Source organism: Chiloscyllium plagiosum, unplaced genomic scaffold (genome assembly GCF_037043375.1).
Source record: "Chiloscyllium plagiosum isolate Xiang-an unplaced genomic scaffold, Cpla_swu_hap1 HiC_scaffold_6, whole genome shotgun sequence".
Classification (NCBI taxonomy): Eukaryota; Metazoa; Chordata; class Chondrichthyes; order Orectolobiformes; family Hemiscylliidae; genus Chiloscyllium; species Chiloscyllium plagiosum.
The window spans coordinates 17,367,015-17,387,446 of record NW_028270144.1 but is presented as its reverse complement, the minus strand read 5'-3'; the positions used below and the strand labels follow the sequence as shown (position 1 = coordinate 17,387,446).

Sequence of the window (20,432 nt, the reverse complement as noted above, 5' to 3'; positions counted from 1 at the left end):
GATTCTTCCATTAGGTTTTGTCCAAGAGACCCTCCAGCATTTCTTCGTAACCTCATTATTGTAAACTTCACAGCTCAGCTGAGGCCTCTGCACTTTGCATCCACTGCATACATACTCAAGATTTTAAAAATCAGGAACACCCTTGGTTCCTGGTGGCCTCTAAACACCTGTGTAGCTCTTGGTTCCATTTTCCAACCCCTAACCCTATTACAGACCCTCTCTCTTTAATGTACTCTCAGCCTTCTTCAAGCTAACTACTGTGAGGACAAATATCAATTTCTTCATTTAGTAGGCAAATCTTTCCTCTCCCTCATGAACTGTGCTTCCCAATTCAGCAGAAGCTCCAATTTGCATTCCACATGGTGGATGATAAGTTCTATTTTCTCCTGTTAAAGTTGGCTCCTTTCCCCGGTAACTTGCATTGTGTGCTTCTGTTTACAGACTGATTTGTTGATTGTCTTCGTCTTTGCGCAAACTCACCAGAAAATAATCTAACAACTATCTCTCAGCCCCACAGAATATCAAAATGGCAATGTGACATATTGGGATGTTCCAAACTGAAAGACAAACTAGTTAACTTTTAATTTTCAAAAAAACCCCTTACGTTCTGGCACCCTCGTGAATGATTTGTCTGTCTGATGGACTGAATAACCCTTTTCTGTAGACTTGCTGGTTCAGTCAAGGAACCCCATTGTTTACAAAGTATTTTTGGATTCTTCGATCTGGGAACTACACAAATAATTTAAATCCCTGACTGAAATACTTATAGGCCTCCTATGAAACTGTGACTATCCAGATATATTTGAATTGCATTTAATTCAACATGGTTTCTCAATCAGATGGTTTCACTAATCTTACATCTAAAACTTCAATTCCTAATTTAGAAGTTGTACCTCCAAAACACGTGAATTGCAATTTCAGATATTTGTAATAGTATGCAATACTGAGCAGAGGGAGGTGCATTTTTCTTTCTACCGCTCACCTGTTCTTTGAGCAGGGCACCATCAAAAACTATGGGCATCCTGGACAATCTCTTTCGGCCGGCAGAATTAAAAACCACCTTCCACAAATTAGCAGGAGCACCAGCTTGTTTCTTGGGTCAGCACTGAGGGAGTGTGGCACTGCCAGAGGATCAGTATTAAGGGAGTGCTACACTATCAGAGGGTCAGTACCAAGGGATTGCTGCTCTGCCAAAGGGTCAGTGCTGAGATAGTGCTGCACCTACAGAGGGTCAGTGCTGAGGGAGTGCTGTATTGTCAGAGGGTCTGTGTTGTCAGAGTGCTGCACTGTCAGAGGGTCAGTACTGAGGGAGTACTGCACTGTCAGAGGGTCAGTACTTAGGGAGCGCTGCGCTGTCAGATGGTCAGTAGTGAGGGAGTGCTGCATAGGCAGAGGGTCTGTGCTGAGGGATTGCTACACTGTCAGAGAGTCAGTAGTGAGGGAGTGCTGCATTGTCAGAGGGTCAGTACTTAACGATTGCTACACTATCAGAGGGGCAGTACTGAGCAAGTACAACAATTTATGAGTATCTGTATCTAGGAAATTCTGTACAATCGGACAGGCAGAATTTAGGGACTAATGTACAGTTGACTAATGCAGTTCTGTAGGATACATTGTCTCAATACTGGACACATACATCAGTACATCAACCAAATAACATCTCAGTGTAGTAAGGAAAGCCTCTTCAGTGAATTCACAACTAATCCAGTTCCATATTTACATTTCTAAGCATTTTGTTGCTGAAGTTTCAGCAAATTTGCAGTGAATTGATTAATCAATATGACAAAATGAGTTTATTGAGGCCTTCTGATCTCCTTTTATAGAATTTTCGACAACCTTCCTTCAACTGGGCTAGGATGGGCAGTAATCCTCTAATAGTTAAATCTATCTAGTTGACCCATCCAGATTAGTTCATATTTCATGCCTTCTTAACAAAATTCCTTAATTTCCAAACATATGTAAAGCAAAATTTCTCTCTACTCTGGTACCTTAAAAGTTATAACACTCCTATAACTCCTTAGCACTGCTGCCTCACAGCGCCAGGTGCCCGGGTTCGATTCCAGCCTTGGGTGACTGTCTGTGTGGAGTTTGCACATTCTCCCTGTGTCTGTGTGGGTTTCCTCCAGGTGCTCCAGTTTCCTCCCACAATCCAAAGATATGCAGGATAGGTGAATTGGCCATGCTAAATTGTCCATAGTTTTCAGGATTACCTAGGTTAGATGCATTAATCAGGGGTAAATATAGGGGAATGGGTCTGGGTGGGCTACTTTTCGGAGGGTCAGCGTGGATTTGTTGGGCTGAAGGGCCTGTTTCCACACTGTAGGGATTTGATTAAAAAAAACTTCAGCAAAGCCAGATTAGGAAGTATTCAAAGTTCTCTTTCAATATGACAACATGAATTAAAGAATCCTTACAGTATGGGAGCAGGCTATTCATCCCATCAAGTCCACACCAACCCTCTGAAGATCATCCCACCCAGCTTACCCTATTTCCCATGATTAATCCACCCAGCCCACACATCCCTGGACACTATGGGCAATTTAGCACAATCAATCCCCCTAACCTGCGCATCTTTGGACTGTGGGAGGAAACCCACGCAGACGCAGGAAGAATGTGTGAATTCCACATAGATATCGCCCAAGGATGAAATCGAACTCAGGTCTCTGGCACTGTGAGGCAGCAGTGCTAACCACTGAGCCACCATGCATTAAAGACAGAATTAGAAAGGTGCTGTGTGTAAGTTAAAAATCACACAACACCAGGTTATAGTCCAACAGGTTTAATTGGAAGCACATTAGCTTTCGGAGCGACGCTCCTTCATCAGGTGATAGTGGAGGCCTCCACTATCACCTATTGAAGGAGCGTCGCTCTGAAAGCTAGTGTGCTTCCAATTAAACCTGTTGGACTATAACCTGGTGTTGTGTGATTTTTAACTTTGTACACCCCAGTCCAACACTGGCATCTCCAAATCATGTGTGTAAGTTAGGCACAGTGATTGATATCAGGTTTCGAAGACCTCCCACCAGAGTTTATTCCATATCACTTCATTCAGAATCTCTTCAGTTTGAATAAAGTCCAATTTTGTTTCCAAAAATAAATGCTGTTAATCATTTACAGCCAGTTAGTGAATAATATAAATCGAATAACGCATTGTGTTTGCAAAAAAAAGTGTGCAGCAAATTAGAATAAAGAAGTTAAATGGAATAAATTGGATAGAAACAGAGCTGTTGTCTGAGATTCTTCAGAAATAGAAAGGCAACAATTTAGTTCCAGTATTTAGAAAGTATTATTTTCTATAACAAGAAATTAATTAATATATCAACTCAAATTCCACAACGTTTCTCCCCTTAAGTCCTTCAACTGTCTAGTGAAAACAATTCTCATTGCGACAATTATCCAGCATTCAATAAAGTTCAATCCATTCAAAACCAGGCCACCGGAATCCCATTTTGCCCAACTTTCTAATGCTGGCTTTTTGTGAACATAGAACAGGCACTTCAGCCCACTATGTCTGTGATGACCATGATGTCATTCTGAACAAATCCCATCCACCTGTACTTGTCTATATCCCTCTGTTCCCTATTTGTTCATGTGTCTGTCTAAATGCCCCTTAGACATTGCTATCGTGTCAGCTTCCAACACCTCCCCGGCAGTGCATTCCAGGCCCCTACTACCCTGTGTGTAAAAACCTTCCTTGCACACCTCCTTTAAACTTGCCCCTTTTAACCGTAAACCAGTGCCCCCAAGTATTTGACATTCCCATTCTGCATAAAAAGACTCTGATTATCCACCCTATGCATGCCTCTCATCATTTTATTTCCTTCTATCATGTTGCCCTGAGCCTCCAATGCACTATCAAAAACAAGTCAATTTTGTCCAACTTCTCCGTATAGCTAATACTCTCTAATCCACTGGTAAATCTCTTCTGCACCTTCTCCAAAGCCTTCACATCCTTCCTATAGTGTAGTGACCAGAACTGGCTTAACTAAAGTTTCATCCAGCTGCAACATGACTTGCAAATTCTTATATTCAGTGCCCCAGCCAGTGAAGGCAAGCAGGCCATATGCCTTCTTTACCACCTTGTCCACTTGCGTTGCCACTTTCAGGGAGCTATAGACTTGCACCCCAAGACCTCTCTGTATATCAGTGCTCCTAAGGGTCCTGCCATTTACTGTATACCTTCCTCTCGCATTTGACCTCTCAAAATGCATCACCTCACACTTCTCTGGATTAAACTCCACCTGTGACACCTGATTTTAACTACTACTTTTATTGGGCATGTCACCTCCTCTGTGGGTTCTAAGCTCTGAATTCCCTCCCCAAATCTTGCCTTCTCTCTCTGTTTCTTCAAGACATTCCTTCAAACACACATCTATGAGCATGCCTTTAGTCACTTTTTAAAAAGTTTTCTGTACCTTGGTGTCATTTTTTTAAACTGAAAATGTGTTGCTGGAAAAGCACAGCAGGTCAGTCAGCATCCAGGGAACAGGAGAATCGACGTTTCGGGCATTAGCCTGAAGAAGGGCTTATGCCCGAAACGTCGATTCTCCTGTTCCTTGGATGCTGCCTGACCTGCTGTGCTTTTCCAGCAACACATTTTCAGCTCTGATCTCCAGCATCTGCAGCCCTCACTTTCTCCTTGTCATTTTTTTTAGTTCTATAAAGCACATTGGGTAGTTAACTTCATTGAAAGTGCAGGTAAATGCAGGTTGTTGCTATAATGATTTTCTATTTGGCCTACATTGACCCTGGCTGCCTAAAACCTCCGATTTTAGCTTTGTATGCTTGTAGAAGATGGTTAAAGAAAGGGAGGAGGCCATTCAGCCACTTGTGCCTGTGCAGGCTCTTTCTCAAGAAACAAGTCCCCTCCTCTCCCTGCTCTTTCCCATACCTTCCAATATTTTTTTCTCTTTGGATAAGTTATCCAGTTTGCGTTTGAAAGCCATGATTGAATCAGACTCCACTTTCAGTCAGTGCTTTTCAGTTCCTAATCAATTGCTACATAAGAAATATTTTTCCTCTAGGCATGGTTGCTTCTTTTGTTATTCACTTGAAAGCTGTGTCCTCTGGTTATGAGTCGTAGAGTCAAACAGCACAAAAACAGACCCTTCTGTCCAACCAGCCCATGGTGAACATATTCCCAAACTAAACTGATCGTACTTGGACCAAATCCCTCCAACTAGTTCTTATTCGTGTACTTACCTAAATATCTGTTAAATGTTGTAACTGTACCATATCTACCACTTCCTCTAGAAGTTCCTTCCACACACGAACCGCTCTCTGTGTAAAAAAAATTGTCCCTCAAGTCTTTTTTATATTCTTTCTCCTCTCACCTTAAAACTGTATCCTTGAAATCCCCCACTTTAGCAAAAAGATACCTGCCATTCACCTTATCTACATCCCTCATTGTTTTATAAACCTCTATGAGGTCATGCCACAATCTCCTATGTTCAAGCTAAAAATGTCCCAGTCTATCCAGCCTCTCCTTTTAACTCCAACCCTCCATTTCCGGCAACATCCTGGTAAACCTTTCCAGCTTAATAATATCCTACTTATAACAGGGCGACTAGAACTAGATGCTGTATTGCAGAAGAGGCCTCACCAATGTCTTGTGCAACCTCAACATAACATCCCAACTCCTATACTCAAAGGTTTGAGCAATTGACCTCTCCAGTAGGAATGGCTTTTGCTTATCTGTTCCATCCAGAGGCCTCATGATTTTGAGCACATCTATCAAATCCCCACTCAACCATTTTTCTCTGAAAAGAACAAATCACAGCTTCTAAAGTGCCTTATCCCTGTAACCATTTTGATAATTCCTTTCTCGTTTTTAAGACCCTCCAAGACGCCACTTTATTATATAATATTCACCTAAGCTCTCTCTTGCTGAGTCTATGGCTTAGGCAGACACCATGGCTTCACATAAAGACCCAGATGTACATTGTCTTGACTAGACTCCACTTACAGCATTGCTTTCAGTCCTGGTCCTGTACCTCAGGAAGGATATGAGTGGAGGGCACAGCATGGTTTGACCAGAAAGATTCCAGGATTAAAAGATTTAAATTATGAAGACAGGTTAAATAAAATTGACGTGTGTTCTCTTACGTTTATAATGTTGAGGAGTGATTTAATTAAAGTGTTAAAATAATAGAGGTTCAATGGTGCACATACAGTTAACTTGTTTCCCTGATGACAGTATCCAGAACAAGCAAATGTAATTGAAAAATCAGAGCTATTTCGTCCAGGATTGAAATGAGAAGAAAGAAAAGGAGGTTTGAATTTATGCAATGTCTTTCAAAAGCACTAAGTGCCTTAAATTGGTTTACAGCCAATGTTGCACTTTTGGGATTCAGTCACTGTAATGTAAGAAGCAGGAGACTTAATTTTCCGTCCAGTCAAAAGTGTTTTAGTTGCAATTACTGTCACATCAAATGAGAAACACAATTAAATTAATTTCAGAAACAAAAACAGTGGCTGCTGGAGAAACTTAGCAGGTCTGGCAGTATCTGTGGAGAGTTAATGTTTTGGGTCCAGAGACTGTTCTCCATATACAATGGGCTGAATGGCCTCCTCCAGGCCGCTATGATTCTGTAAGTCTCTGCCCCTTGACGACTGTGTAGCCCTTTTTCTCACAAATGCTATTTTGAGCTACCAGGAAGCCAATGAGAAGTCATACTGTGCCCAGCTTTCTTTCCTTGTGACAAGATTGTGAGGTTTTTCCACTCACCATTTACAAGCCACATTGTCTGGACCTTCAGTGATAGATGATGTGCTGTTCCAAGTTAGTGGTGTATGGACCAGAAGCAGCAACCGTCTTAGGGTCTCATATGCTAGGAGATCAAGGTGAATGGAAACTATTTGGTTGCCGTGGCAATGTGCAAGAAAGTGTCTCTGTCTGCTAAGTTTTTGCAGCCATCAGATTTAACAGTACAATTCAACAAAAGCAGTGTGCTATTAATGTTCATTCGAAGGTAACACAATTTATATCTTCAATGGACACTAAAACTCAATTGGTTTAGATGTCAAGTGTCATTTAATACCCCAAGCCGTACTCATTAGAACAGAATATTAACTGTAAACTGTTTTCTTTGTTTAGATTAAGCAGGGTGATCAATATGCATGAGCGTGGAAACATCAGATGCATTTATATGGTGTGGTTATCGTTACGGATGGTGCAAATGCAAGGTAAGAACTCAGCATCGTAAAAGAAACTCAGTTAAAAAGTGAAGAGTTCAGCTTTCTGCAGACTAATTGAAAGTTTTGTATTGATTAAATCTAATTTAATTTGTGTTACGTGTGGTCATTGCAAGTTGTAATGCTTGAATGTTCTGGTGGCTGTAGAATAGTAAAATATTGAATGTTTTGTTATAATTATTGCTGCAATGACATTTGCATAATTATCAGTGAACTGTCTCTCCAATGATCTTTACTAACATTAGATATCACTTTAAGAAAGAAAATTCCTGTTTCACATTGAATTTCTGAGCAAGCTCTGGTTTTACTTCAAAGAGTTTAAAATGATACATCAGCTAAGAATATTGATAAGAATTATATCAGAATTGAGAGATTATACCTGAGTTGGCACAGGCTCTTGAAATGAACAGGTTGAGGGGTGACCTTCTTGAAGTAATGGAGAGCTTTGATAGGGTACAAGTAGATAAAATGTTTCCACTTGTGAAGGATAACTGAGGGATATAATTAAAAGGGTGTCACTAAAAAGCTCGATAAGAAATTCAAGAAAGATTTCTTCACCAAGACTGTGACGAGAATGTGGAACTTGCTATAACATAGGGAATGACATTGATACATGAAAGGTAAAGTTGTGGTACAATGGTAGTGTCCCTACCCATGAGCCAGGAGACCCAGGTTCAGGTCCACCTATTCCAGAGGTGTGTAATAATATCTCTGAACAAGTGGATGCGAAAAATAGGTTAAATTGAAAAAAGGATAGAAGCATGCTCTTACAAAATGAGGTGAGAAAGAATTGGGGAGACTTGTGTCATGCAAATTACTTTCGAAATGGCTGGTTTCTGTGCTGTGGTGATCCTCAGATTAAACCCACCAACAGTGTCTCTCTCTTTCTCTTCACTGAGAGAGTGGCCCTCTGTGGCTTTCATGACTTTTCTAATTTACTATGCACACTATGAACATTGCCATTTGACCTTTTGTATCTACCTAAAAAGAGTGGGGAAGTATTAGGTTTAATAGCTTAGCTAAAACATGACACCTCCGACAGTGTGGCGTTCCTTCAGTATTGCCTTTCCTACAGTGTGGCACTTCATCAGTATTGTCTCTCTGATAGTGTGGTGATCCTTTGTTATTGTCTCTCTGACAGTGTGGCATTTTTACAGTATTGTTTCTCCAATTGTGCAGCGCTCCATCAGTACTGACTCTTTGATAGGACAGTGTTTCCTCAGTACTGACCCTCCAACACTGCAGCACTCATCAAAAATAACTGTCTGACTGTGCAGCGCTCCCTCAAAACCGACCCTCTGAAACTACAATACCATCTCAGTACTGCATTGGGAATGTTTGTCCGGAATCTGTGTTCAAATCTTTGGTGTGGGTTTTGACCCAATGTTGTTCTGCATAAGATGGGAGAGAGCTACTTGCTGAACATTGTCAGCACAAAATAATTAAGATTGTGTGTAATAAAATGCATCAATATTTATGGTTAAACTATTCACATACTTAAGACTCTTAGCATTGGCCCTAGTGTAACCAGTACATTAATGGCTATCAGGTGAGTTATATTTGCATATTTGGATCTTATGCTATTTTCTCACTGCTGTACTTTCCGTTAGCCTCACAACTTTGCATGTTTTACAGACATTATTTATTTACTGCTCACAATTTAGGTGAATAAATTACAATCGTGTTAAAATAGTGGTTAAGGAGTTTTGTGGTTTGGGAGGAACAGCAGCTCTGAAATTGCCAGCTTTATAAAACTGCTTTAACTCTGTAAGGAATGCATTCTAGAGGGCTCAGGTACATGAGGATAGAAATCATGCTATCACTGTGCAAGGCTTTGGTTAGACGACAAAGGAGTAACCTTTGTTCTGGACTTTGAACTTCAGGAAGGACATATTGATCATGGACGGAGTGAATTGTACATTTACTGGAAGGAATTCTGGATTCCAAGCTTTAGATTATTAAAATATATCTCACAAACTAGGATTTTATTCGCAGGACGGGAAAAATCTCTGGCTGTAAGAGGTCCTCCTTTTTTTGAGGTAATTTAGGTGTTGGAGGTGATTTCCTCGAATTGCAGGAGCAGCAATTACTGTTTTATATGCTGTTGCATTGTTTTGGAACTTTGGAAAAAAAAGTCGAAACAACAGCAGTTTTAAAAGGGAAAAGAGCAGACAAAGGAAGTACATGGTGCGGGCAGGAGAGAGAGAGAGAGAGAGAACCTGCACAATTACTGCCTTTGCTGTTTGAATTCATGTATCGCTGGACATTGGAGTGCATCTGGGAAAACTAACAAACAGTGAAATTCACAACTGATCTTGGAGGAACTGTTGGGCTAAGTTCACAGCACAGGATCAGATAAGTTAATTGTTGTTTTAAGTGTGGCCTACAGAGAATCTGCAGTAGTGAGTACAGTGGGTTCTTTCTTGATTATATGTTTTTGGAGATATGTCTCTTGATTAAATTTAAAATATAACTACTAATTTAACCTGGGGCAGTATTTGTAGAGGAGTAAGATGGTGTTATTTGCTGTAGATTGTGAAGGAGCAAAAATGGCCTTTAATAGAGTGATGTGGGAGTTTAAAGAGTGTTTAAGGGTTACTGCGGATTATATCTGCCATAAATGCTGCTGGCTGCGAATCTTATCAGATTGAATTGATCGGTTGGAGAGACAGTGAGAAGCAATGAGGAATTTGCAACAGCAACAGTATGTGATGGATGGCAGTTATAGGAAGGGGGGAAAGTCTCAGATACAGTCACATAGATGGGTTAACTCCAGGAAAGGTAAGAGAAGTAGGAAGTTAGTGCAGGAGTCTTTTGTGGATATACCCATTTCAATCAGGTATGCTGTTTTGGAAAATGTAGAGGGTGATGGATTCTCAGGGGAACGTAGCACGAACAGTCAAGTTTCTGGTATGGAGACTGACTCTAATGCAACGAGGGGTATGTCAGGTTCCAAGAGATCAATTATGTTAGGGGATTCTCTAGTTCAAGGTACAGACAGATGTTTCTGTGGTCAGCAGCGAAAAAGCAGAATGGTGTATTGCTTCCCTGGTACCAGGATCAAGGATGTCTCAGAGAGGGTGCAGAATGTTCTTATAGGTGAGAGGGGCCAGCAAGAGGTCATTGTCCGCATTGGAACCAACGATACAGGAAGGGAAAAGGTTGAGATTCTGAAGGGAGATTATAGAGAGCTAGGCAGAAATTTAAAAAGGAAGTCCTCGAGAGTAGTAATATCTGGATTACTCCTGGTGCTACAAGCTAGTGAGGGCAAGAATAGGAGGATAGAGCAGATGAATGTATGGCTGAGGAGCTGGTGTATGGGGGAAGGATTCACAATTTTGGATTATTGGAATCTCTTTTGGGGTAGAAGTGACCTGTACAAGAAGGACGGATTGCACTTAAATTGGAAGGGGACTAATATACTGGCAGGGAGATTTGCTAAAACTGCTTGGGAGGATTTAAACTAGTGAGGTGGGGGGCAGGGGGGTGGGACCCAGGGAGATAGTGAGGAAAGAGATCAGTCTGAGACTGGTACAGTTGAGAACAGAAGCGAGTCAAACAATCAAGGCAGGCAGGGACAAGTTAGGACTAATAAATTAAATTGCATTTATTTCAATGCAAGGGGCCTAACAGGGAAGGCAGATGAACTCAGGGCATGGTTAGGAACATGGGACTGGGATATCATAGCAACTACAGAAACATGGCTCAGGGATGGGCAGGACTGGCAGCTTAATGTTCCAGGATACAAATGCTACAGGAAGGACAGAAAGGGAGGCAAGAGAGGAGGGGGAGTGGCATTTTTGATAAAGGATAGCATTACAGCTGTGCTGAGGGAGGATATTCTGTCGGTGGCACGGTGGCACAGTGGTTAGCACTGCTGCCCCACAGCGCCAGAAACCCAGGTTCAATGCCCATCTCGGGCAACTGTCTGTGTGGAGTTTGCACATTCTCCCCGTGTCTGCGCGGGTTTCCTCTGGGTGCTCCGGTTTCCTCCCACAGTCCAAAGATGTGCAGATTAGGTGAATTGGCCATGCTAAATTGCCCATAGTGTTAGGTGAAGGAGTAAATGTAGGGGAATGGGTGTGGGTGGGTTGCTATTCAGAGGGTCGGTGTGGACTTGTTGGGCCGAAGGGTCTGTTTCCACACTGTAAGTAATCTAATTCCCGGAAATACATCCAGGGAAGTTATTTGGGTGGAACTGAGAAATAAGAAAGGGATAATAACCTTATTGGGATTGTATTATAGACCCCCAAATAGTCAGAGGGAAATTGAAAAACAAATTTGTAAGGAGTTCTCAGCTATCTGTAAGAATTACAGGGTGGTTATGGTAGGGGATTTTAACTTTCCAAACATAGTCTGGGACTGCCATAGTGTTAAGGGCTTAGATGGAGAGGAATTTGTTAAGTGTGTACAAGACAATTTTCTGATTCAGTATGTGGACGTACCAACTAGAGAAGGTGCAAAACCTGACCTACTCTTGGAAAATAAGGCAGGGCAGGTGACTGAGGTGTCAGTGGGGGAGCACTTTGGGGCCAACGACCATAATTCTATTAGGTTTAAAATAGTGATGGAAAAGGATAGACCAGATCTAAAAATTGAAGTTCTAAATTGGAAAAAGGCCAATTTTGACGGTATTAGGCAAGAACTTTCGAAAGCTGATTGGGGGCAGATGTTCACAGGTAAAGGGACAGCTGAAAAATGGGAAGCCTTCAGAAATGAGATAACGAGAATCCAGAGAAAGTATATTCCTGTCAGGGTGAAAGGAAAGACTGGTAGGCATAGGGAATGCTGGATGACTAAAGAAATTGAGGGTTAAGAAAAAGAAGGAAGCATATGTCAGGTTTCGACAGGATAGATCGAGTGAATCTTAGAAGAGTATTAAGGAAGTAGGAGTATACATAAGAGGGAAATCAGGAGGGCAAAAAGGGAACATGAGATAGCTTTGGCAAATAGAATTAAGGACAATCCAAAGAGTTTTTACAAATACATTAAGGACAAAAGGGTAACTTGGGAGAGAATAGGCCCCTCAAAGATCAGCAAGGCGGCCTTTGTGTGGAGCCACAGAAAATGGGGGAGATACTCAATGAGTATTTTGCATCAGTATTTACTGTGGAAAAGGATATGGAAGACATAGACTGTAGGGAAATAGATGGTGACATCTTGCAAAATGTCCATATTATGGAGGAAGAAGTGCTGGATGTCTTTAAAATGTGGATAAAGGTAAATAAATCCCCAGGACCTGATTAGGTGTACCCGAGAACTCTGGGGGAAGGTAGAGAAGTGATTGCTGGGCTTCTTGCTGAGATATTTGTATCATGGATAGTCACAGGTGATGTGCCAGAAGACTGGAGGTTGGCTAACGTGGTGCCACTGTTTAAGAATGGTGGTAAGGACAAGCCAGGGAACTATAGACCAGTGAGCCTGGCATTGGTGGTGAGCAAGTTGTTGGAGGGAATCCTAAGGGACAGGATGTACATGTATTTAGAAAGGCAAGGACTGATTAGAGATAGTCAATATGGCTTTGTGCGTGGGAAATCATGTCTCACAGAGTTGATTGAGTTTTTTGAGGAAGTAACAAAGAGGATTGATGAGGGCAGAGCAGTGGATGTGATCTATACGGACTTCTGTAAGGCGTTCGACAAGGTTCCCCATGGGAGACTGATTAGAAGGTTAGATCTCACGGGATGCAGGGAGAACTAGCCATTTGGATACAGAACTGGCTCAAAGGTAGAAGACAGAGGATGGTGGTGGAGGGTTTTTTTTCAGACTGGAGGCCTGTGATCAGTGGAGTGACTCAAGGATTGGCGCTGGGACCTCTAATTTTTGTCATTTATATAAATGATTTGGATGTGAGTATAAGAGGTACATTTCGTAATTTTGCAGATGACACCAAAATTGGAGGTGTAGTGGACAGCGAAGAGGGTTACCTCAGATTACAACAGGATCTTGACCAGATGGGCCAACAGGCTGAGAAGTGGCAGATGGAGTTTAATTCAGGTAAATGCGAGGTGCTGCATTTTGGGAAAGCAAATCTTAGCAGGACTTATACACATAATGGTAAGGTCCAAGGGAGTGTCGTTGAACAAAGAGACCTTGGAGTGCGGGTTCATAGCTCCTTGAAATTGGAGTCGCAGGTAGATAAGATAGTGAAGAAGGTGTTTGGTATGCTTTCCTTTATTGGTCAGAGTATTGAGTACAGCGTTTGGGAGGTCATGTTGCGGCTGTACAGGACATTGGTTAGGCCACTGTTGGAATATTGCATGCAATTCTGGTCTCCTTCCTATTGGAAAGATGTTGTGAAACTTGAAAGGGTTCAGAAAAGATTTACAAGGATGTTGCCAGGGTTGGAGGATTTGAGCTATAGGGAGCTGTTTTCCCTGGAGCATCGGAGGCTGAGGGGTTACCTTATAGAGGTTTACAAAATTATGAGGGGCATGGATAGGATAAATAGGCAAAGTCTTTTCCCTGGGGTCAGGGAGTCCAGATCTAGAGGGCATAGGTTTAGGGTGAGAGGGGAAAGATATAAAAGAGACCTAAGGGGCAACCTTTTCACAAAGAGGGTGGTACATATATGGAATGAGCTGCCAGAGGAAGTGGTGGAGGCTGATACAATTGCAACATTTAAAAGGCATTTGGATGGTATATGAATAGGAAGAGTTTGGAGGGATATGGGCCGGGTGCTGGCAGGTGGGACTAGATTGGTTTGGGATATCTGGTCGGCATGGACGGGTTGGATCGAAGGGTCTGTTTCCGTGCTGTACATCTCCATGACTCTATGCCCTTGAAAGTTTTTGAGATATTAGCGCAGCCGGTGGGACATAAAGAGAAAAACAATTTCAATACTTGGTCAGTCTAAGACTGGGGACTATAGTCAAAAAAGTAGAGCCAGAACTTTCAAAAGTGAGATTACAAAATACAAAAGGCGGTTGAACTTTGGAATGCCTTTCTGCAAATGGCAGTTGATGGTAGATCACTTATTAATTTAGATTTGAGTTTGATCGACTTCTGTTATTCGAAGATCTTAAGGCATAAGGGCAAAGATGGATAAAGTGGGTAAGGTCACATATCAGCCATGATCTCACTGGACGGCTGGAATAGCTCAAGAGAAAAATGACCTCTTTCTTTTCCTATGTGTATATGCAACAAAATGTGATGTGCGGAGGCACAGTTAAATTTAAAGATAGGTTATGGACGTAGACAAATAAGAAAGAAAGAGACATTCAAAGATGATTATAATGTTCAAGGTTGATAGATGCATTTCCTTTAGCAAACTTAGTTACAATGTGCCATTATGTAGTTGGTCCAGAATTCCATTAGTAAACCCTGGCCAAACTTTACCTTAACTCCAATTATGTGCCTTTCCTACCTCTGCCTTACAAGTTCTGTCAATCTCAGATTGTCTGTTGCAATGTGAATTAACAGCCAAAAACAATTAACAGAAAATATAGTAGCTCGGAGCTTTGAAGAATGAGCAAGTTATTTCGAAGTGCAGCCGATAGCTTAAGGCTCCTTTTAAATTAAACCACAGCCCCTATCTCTCCATAGTTTTGCAAATAGGAAGAGTTGAGTGTTAGTTGTGCTTAATAAAAATGCTTTTTATGCCTTTGTTCCAAAGGCTTCCTGCATATAATAGAACCGAGTGCACCTATAGTCGTGGTTCCATTAGGTAACACTAATTTTCACTCAAATGCTTTGCTATTATTAGCAATTTGCAGCTTGAGTTTTGTGGTTTCTAAAAATGAGAAAAATCACAGAAATTGTCACGAAAGAAAAAGAAAGAAGGAAAGACTTGCATATAACATTTTGCACCAGACATCTCAAAGCACTTAAAGCCAATGGAAAACTGATGAAGTTTTATTGCTGATGTGATGTAGGAATTTGGTATCAGGGTAGAATTTGGTATCAACCAGCAGATCAAAAACAACTTGAGTATACTTAGCATTTTTAACTGAGTTTGCAAGAGCATTACAAATTACATTTTGTCACCAAACACGAAGAGATATTGTCCAAGGTGTAGGTTTTAAAGGAGAGCGATGTCATAGAGTCAGTGAGTCATATAGTCATACAACATGGACACAGACCCTACAGTCCAGCCAGTCCACATCAAACATAATCCCAAACTAAACTAGTCCCACCTGCCTGCTCCTGGCCCATATCCCTCCAAACCTTTCCTATTCATGTATTTATCCAAATGTCTTTTAAGCACTGTAATTGTACCCACATCCAGCACTACATCAGGGCGATCATTTCACATGCGAAGCACCCTCTGTGTATAAAAATTTGCCCATTGTCTTCTTTAAATCTCTCTCGTCTCATCTTAAAAATGTGCCCCCTTGTCTTGAAATCCCACATCCTGGAGAAAAGTAAACTACCATTAACTCTATCTATTATTATTTTATAAATGTCTATGAGGTCGCCTCTCAACCTCTTACATCCAGTGAAAGAAGTCCCAGCTTATTCAGCCTCTCTTTATAACTCAAACCTTCCATATCTGGCAATATCCTGGTAAATCTCTTCTGAACCTTCTCCAGCTTAATAATATCTTTCCTATAATAGAACTACCAGAACTCAACACAGTATTCCAGATATGGGGAATTAATTCCAGAGTTAGGGCTCAGACAGCTGAAGGCATTTGGTGCTAAAATAAGGAATGCACAAGCAGCCAGAATTGGTGGGGCACAGAGATCTCAGTCAGTCCACAAAGTTCAGTCAACTCAAACTCCAGCCCAGGCTATAAAATAAATTCCAAAACATGGAGTGTTCCTCCAAACACAATTTCATATTGAGCTCGAACTTTCTTTCATTTTCATTTTGGCTCCAAAGTTCATTAAGTGAAAGAACTAAAAGCTGAACATTTTGAGAGTCAGTCTCCAGCACCCCTTTAACAATCACTGATTTGGCTGCCAAGAGATTAGCGACTCTGTGCTATCAGCCATTAACATTTTTTTGTAGAAGGGGAGATTGAAGCAGCTATTCAGTGATTTATAAAGGCCCAAACCCTTTTTGAAGGCACAGTAGTCCTTAATAATATGACAGGCAGGAATCTCTAGGGTTGTAAATCAAGGCTGATCAATGTCTAAGCCATTGTACTTAACACTTCAGTGCAACAGTGAAATTGTCAGAGTTGATTTATACAGCCAAAATCAGGCCTATAACATGTTAAATCATACACTGATGTCAGAACACTATGGAATTTTATGCTGAGTTTGGGTGGTCCCAGGTCTGACATTGCAGTCTTTCAGACTAATAAAGAGTGACCTCATAGAGATCTTCAAAACTAAGTTGTTTGGTTAGATGTAGAGAAAAGAAAAGTCCTCTTGGGGAGGAGATCAAATCTAGGGGTTATAAATAAAAATAATATATTAATAAGGTAATATATAAGATAAAGACAAATAAATTCAAAGGGGAATTCGGGAGAAACATCTTTATTTTGAGAGTGGTGAGAATTTGGGACACACCACCACATTTGGTAGCATAGATGTATTTAAGAACATGCTGGATAAATAAATGATGGAGAAAGGAATAAAATATTTGGGGTGAGATGCACAGGAGTGAGAGGGTTTTGTGTGGAGCATAAAGGCCAGCATTGATTAATTGGACTGAATGGCCTATTTCTGCCATTTACTTTTCCAAGTTTGAGGGAACCCCTTACATTCAAACCCATCGCGCTGTAAGCTTGAAATTGTGAAGATGCAGGCGACTCTAACTGCAAATGTAAACACTGACCACATTATTGATCAAAAGCTTTTCAGACAAGATTTTATTACTGGAAAATATGACGAATAGGTTATGTTTGGGGAACTCGAGTTTCACCCACAATAACCAAGTGTGGTTTTTTTGAGTTACATTACATGCTAACATTTTATTAGCTATAAACTGTGACTTTCCTTCTAATTATAGACCTTTCAGAGTCTGAGTTACATGCTATGACTAAGTGGATTTCACAGTGACCAGTTTCCACTCAGTACACTGCTGCTCAATCTCTAAATGATCAGCCTGTCCATCTAAGGTATTGGATGAGGTGAAATTCTTCAATTTAAATATTGGAAAGAGTTTCAGCTTTCTCACCCATATGTGTCCACTATCTGAGATGTTGAATCAGATTTCTTGTCCCTGTCACATTTGACCCCAAGATGAAATTTCATGTATTCAGGTGTATACCTATGCTATTGCTCAGACTTCATGTATCTATTTCTGTAAAATCACTCAGCTCTGCTTCTGTCTCAGTTCATCTCTAGCTTAAAACCTTTACTCATACCTTTACTTATATGGACTTCACTATTCCAATGTTCTCCTGACTGGTTTCCCATATATTATCCTTCCTAAGCCTAGGGCCATCCAAAACTCCACAGTCTGTGCCCTAACTCACAATCTTTCTGTCACCCCAGTGCTCACTGACCTACACTGGCCCCCACAGAAGCACCATCTAAAATTTAAAATTCTCATCCTAGTTTTCAAATCCCTCCATGGCCTCAACCCTTTCCAACCTCCACGATCTCCACCAACCTCACCACCTTGTGTAGTCCTCCAATGTGAAAATCCCAGATTTGAATTGCTTCATCATTGATGGCCACATCCTTCGGCCCTAGGCTCCAGAGATCCCTTCCTAAATCTCTCTGTCTCTCTCTGTCCTACTTTAAGATGCTCCTTAACCCAAACCTCATTGTTGAGGCTTTTAGCTACCTATCATAATAGCTCCTTGAGCAGCTCCAAATCGAATTCGGTTTGCTAACACTCCAATGAGGTCCGTCAGGATATGCTATTGTGCGAGAGGCTCAATAAAAGTGCTGGTTGATATCGTTGTCAGTCTGCAAACACCGTGGCATTTCAGTGAAGAGGAGACATCAACAATTCCTTGTGCATTAGTCAGCGATTCTGAGGTCAAATCAGGCCACCAGCAATTGCACCTGAGTAAAACTGCCAGCTGGCAGGTTCCTCACGCTAAGCACTCCTGCACAGATAACTGCTGAGAGCTAACCTGATATCTTAATCAGCTGTACTATTGTTTAGCAGAGTTCAGGCGACGTAAGATATTGTGTCATTCTTATATCATTGTTAGATAGAGATAACATATACTTTTATAATTTATTCACTCCTGGTCTCCACTTTAGCAATTCTTTCCCTGCCTCCCAACCAAAATGTACCCCTCCCCTTTCTGTGCCTCTGATAAATAAATATTAACACTTCAATTTCTTCCAGATTTTGATAAAGGTTCATTGGCCTGAAACATTATACCTGTTCCTCTCTCCATAGATTTTGCCAGAATATTTCCAGGCTTTCTGGCTTTATTTCAAATTTGCCATAACTTGCTCAGACTTTTATGCTTTGTTCTTCAATAATACATAGCTAATTATTTCCAATAATTCTCATATTTCACATTGTGCTTAACTGTTTTATCCTTGTTACTAGTTCAAGAAGGGGTTGATTATAGCATTCCAGTTGGTAATCATTTGGATTGGGTTATGGGTGGACAGTCCAGAGATATAACTCAAAGACTGCCGCCATATAATATTGTCTGTCTCCGCACTGCTGCACCTCCAGTTTCTGAAATAGGTGAGGAATAAGGATCTATGGTTCTATGATACCCTATCAATGCTTCCCAATCAGGGGAACACAAAAACAGAACACCCCCGGTGAGACCAACACTGTATTTTCCAACTCTTCATTCAGCAGCAGCTTCTAAATGGCAGGAAGCCTAGTGAGCCTCAATAACCTGTCTCGGTGTAAGCCTCTCTGTCTTTTTCTCCCTGTGCATCTCAATCTCCCCCCCCCCCCCCCCCCCCCCACCACTTAGTTTCTCTGTTTCTTTTTTCCTTCCTCAAACCTCAGCCTATCCATCCAAACACCTCTCCTCCTCTCTGCCCTCCCTTCTCCTCCTCTGCTCTCCTCCTCTCCCTTCCTCTCCTCTTCCCTTCTCACTATTCACACCTCCTCTTCTCTCTTATCCCCTCCTGACTCCTCCTCCACCTCATCTCCCCTTCTCACTATTCCCCTCTCCTATTCTCTCTCCTCTCTGCTCTCCTCCTTGTCCCTCCTCTCATCTCCTCTTCCCTCTTCTCCCCTCTCCCATCCTCCTTACTCTCACCTTTCTGACTCTAGCTTTTGGTTATTGATTCCAATGTCCCATTTTGTTTGGCAATCATTCTCAGGAAACACCTTATGATGTCTTTGAGCATTAACGGTGCTGTAAAAATGCAGGCTGGTCTTCTAAATACCAAATTATCATTCCCACTTGTGTAATCCCTGGGTGTCAGGAGCAATTCATAGAATTTGGAGCACAGAAAAAAGCCACTCAGCTCAAGTGATCTGTGTTATTGTTTACAATCCACAACTTTCCTGCATCCATTGCCCCATCTCATCCTATCAGTATATCCTTACAGTCCTTTCTCCCTCATGAGTGCATCCAGCTTCCTCTTAAATGTTTCCACATTCTCCAGATCGAATAAATTTCTCCTGAATCTCTTACTGGATTCATAAGTGACTGTTGAGCAAGGGTTACTACTCAATTAAGTATGTCGTCAGCTTATGTCAGGAGTGTTTGGTCCCACTAAAGTAGACTCTGGAGAGAGATCATTCTGTGCATAACTTCATTCAAAACCGAACGATGCAAATAGTTTGCAGAATGTTAAATAAGCAGTCAATCCAAACCTTTTCCTGGGACCAACATCTTCCAAGACCCACCACCATGATAACGCAGGCAGAAATCTAACATTTACTAGCTAAGTGTCAGCTTGGGTGACTTTCACAGAGGGTTTATCTCTGTGAGGTCTAGTGAATTTTCTCACTGTATCCTTACAAACATGACTCGTTACCTATTTATCCCACAGCCTCTTGTCCAATTCTGGTCCCATTCCACCACTGGCTGTACCTGGAGAAATCGTCACTTCCTGAGAGCCTGGAATTGACTGGTTTCCCTAGTTTTGGCACTATCTGTAAAAGGCCATTGTGCACCCAGGCAAACATGCTGTCAGCCCAGAGCTGCCCTGCACAGTTCCTGACCTTTGCTTGAGATACGGAAGAGGAAGGAAAACTGGTACGAGCAAATTACTGTGTCATCTGGAATCTGAACTGAAAACAAAAAGTGCTGGAGATCACAGCAGGTCAGGCAGCGTCCATGGAGAAAGTGAGGACTGCAGATGCTGGAGATCAGAGTGGAAAAGTGTGTCCCTGGAAAAGCACAGCAGGTCAGACAGCATCCAAGGAGCTGGAGAGTTGACATTTCGAGCATAAGCTCTTCA

The 20,432-nt window shown here is 41.5% G+C and overlaps 1 protein-coding gene across 3 annotated transcripts in view; it reads left to right on the top strand.

Annotated features, from left to right (window-relative positions):
- Positions 1-20,432, top strand: part of LOC148149716 (uncharacterized) — a 34,368-nt gene that overhangs the window by 7,154 nt on the left and 6,782 nt on the right. For 2 of the 3 annotated variants that reach the window (XM_087987919.1, XM_087987918.1), the window contains exons 2-3: positions 7,097-7,185; positions 13,078-13,191. In XM_087987919.1, coding sequence (XP_087844045.1) covers positions 7,097-7,185; positions 13,078-13,191 — 203 coding nt within the window. The remainder of the gene's footprint in view (positions 1-7,096; positions 7,186-13,077; positions 13,192-20,432) is intronic. The other variant, XR_015757402.1, reaches the window with a different exon arrangement.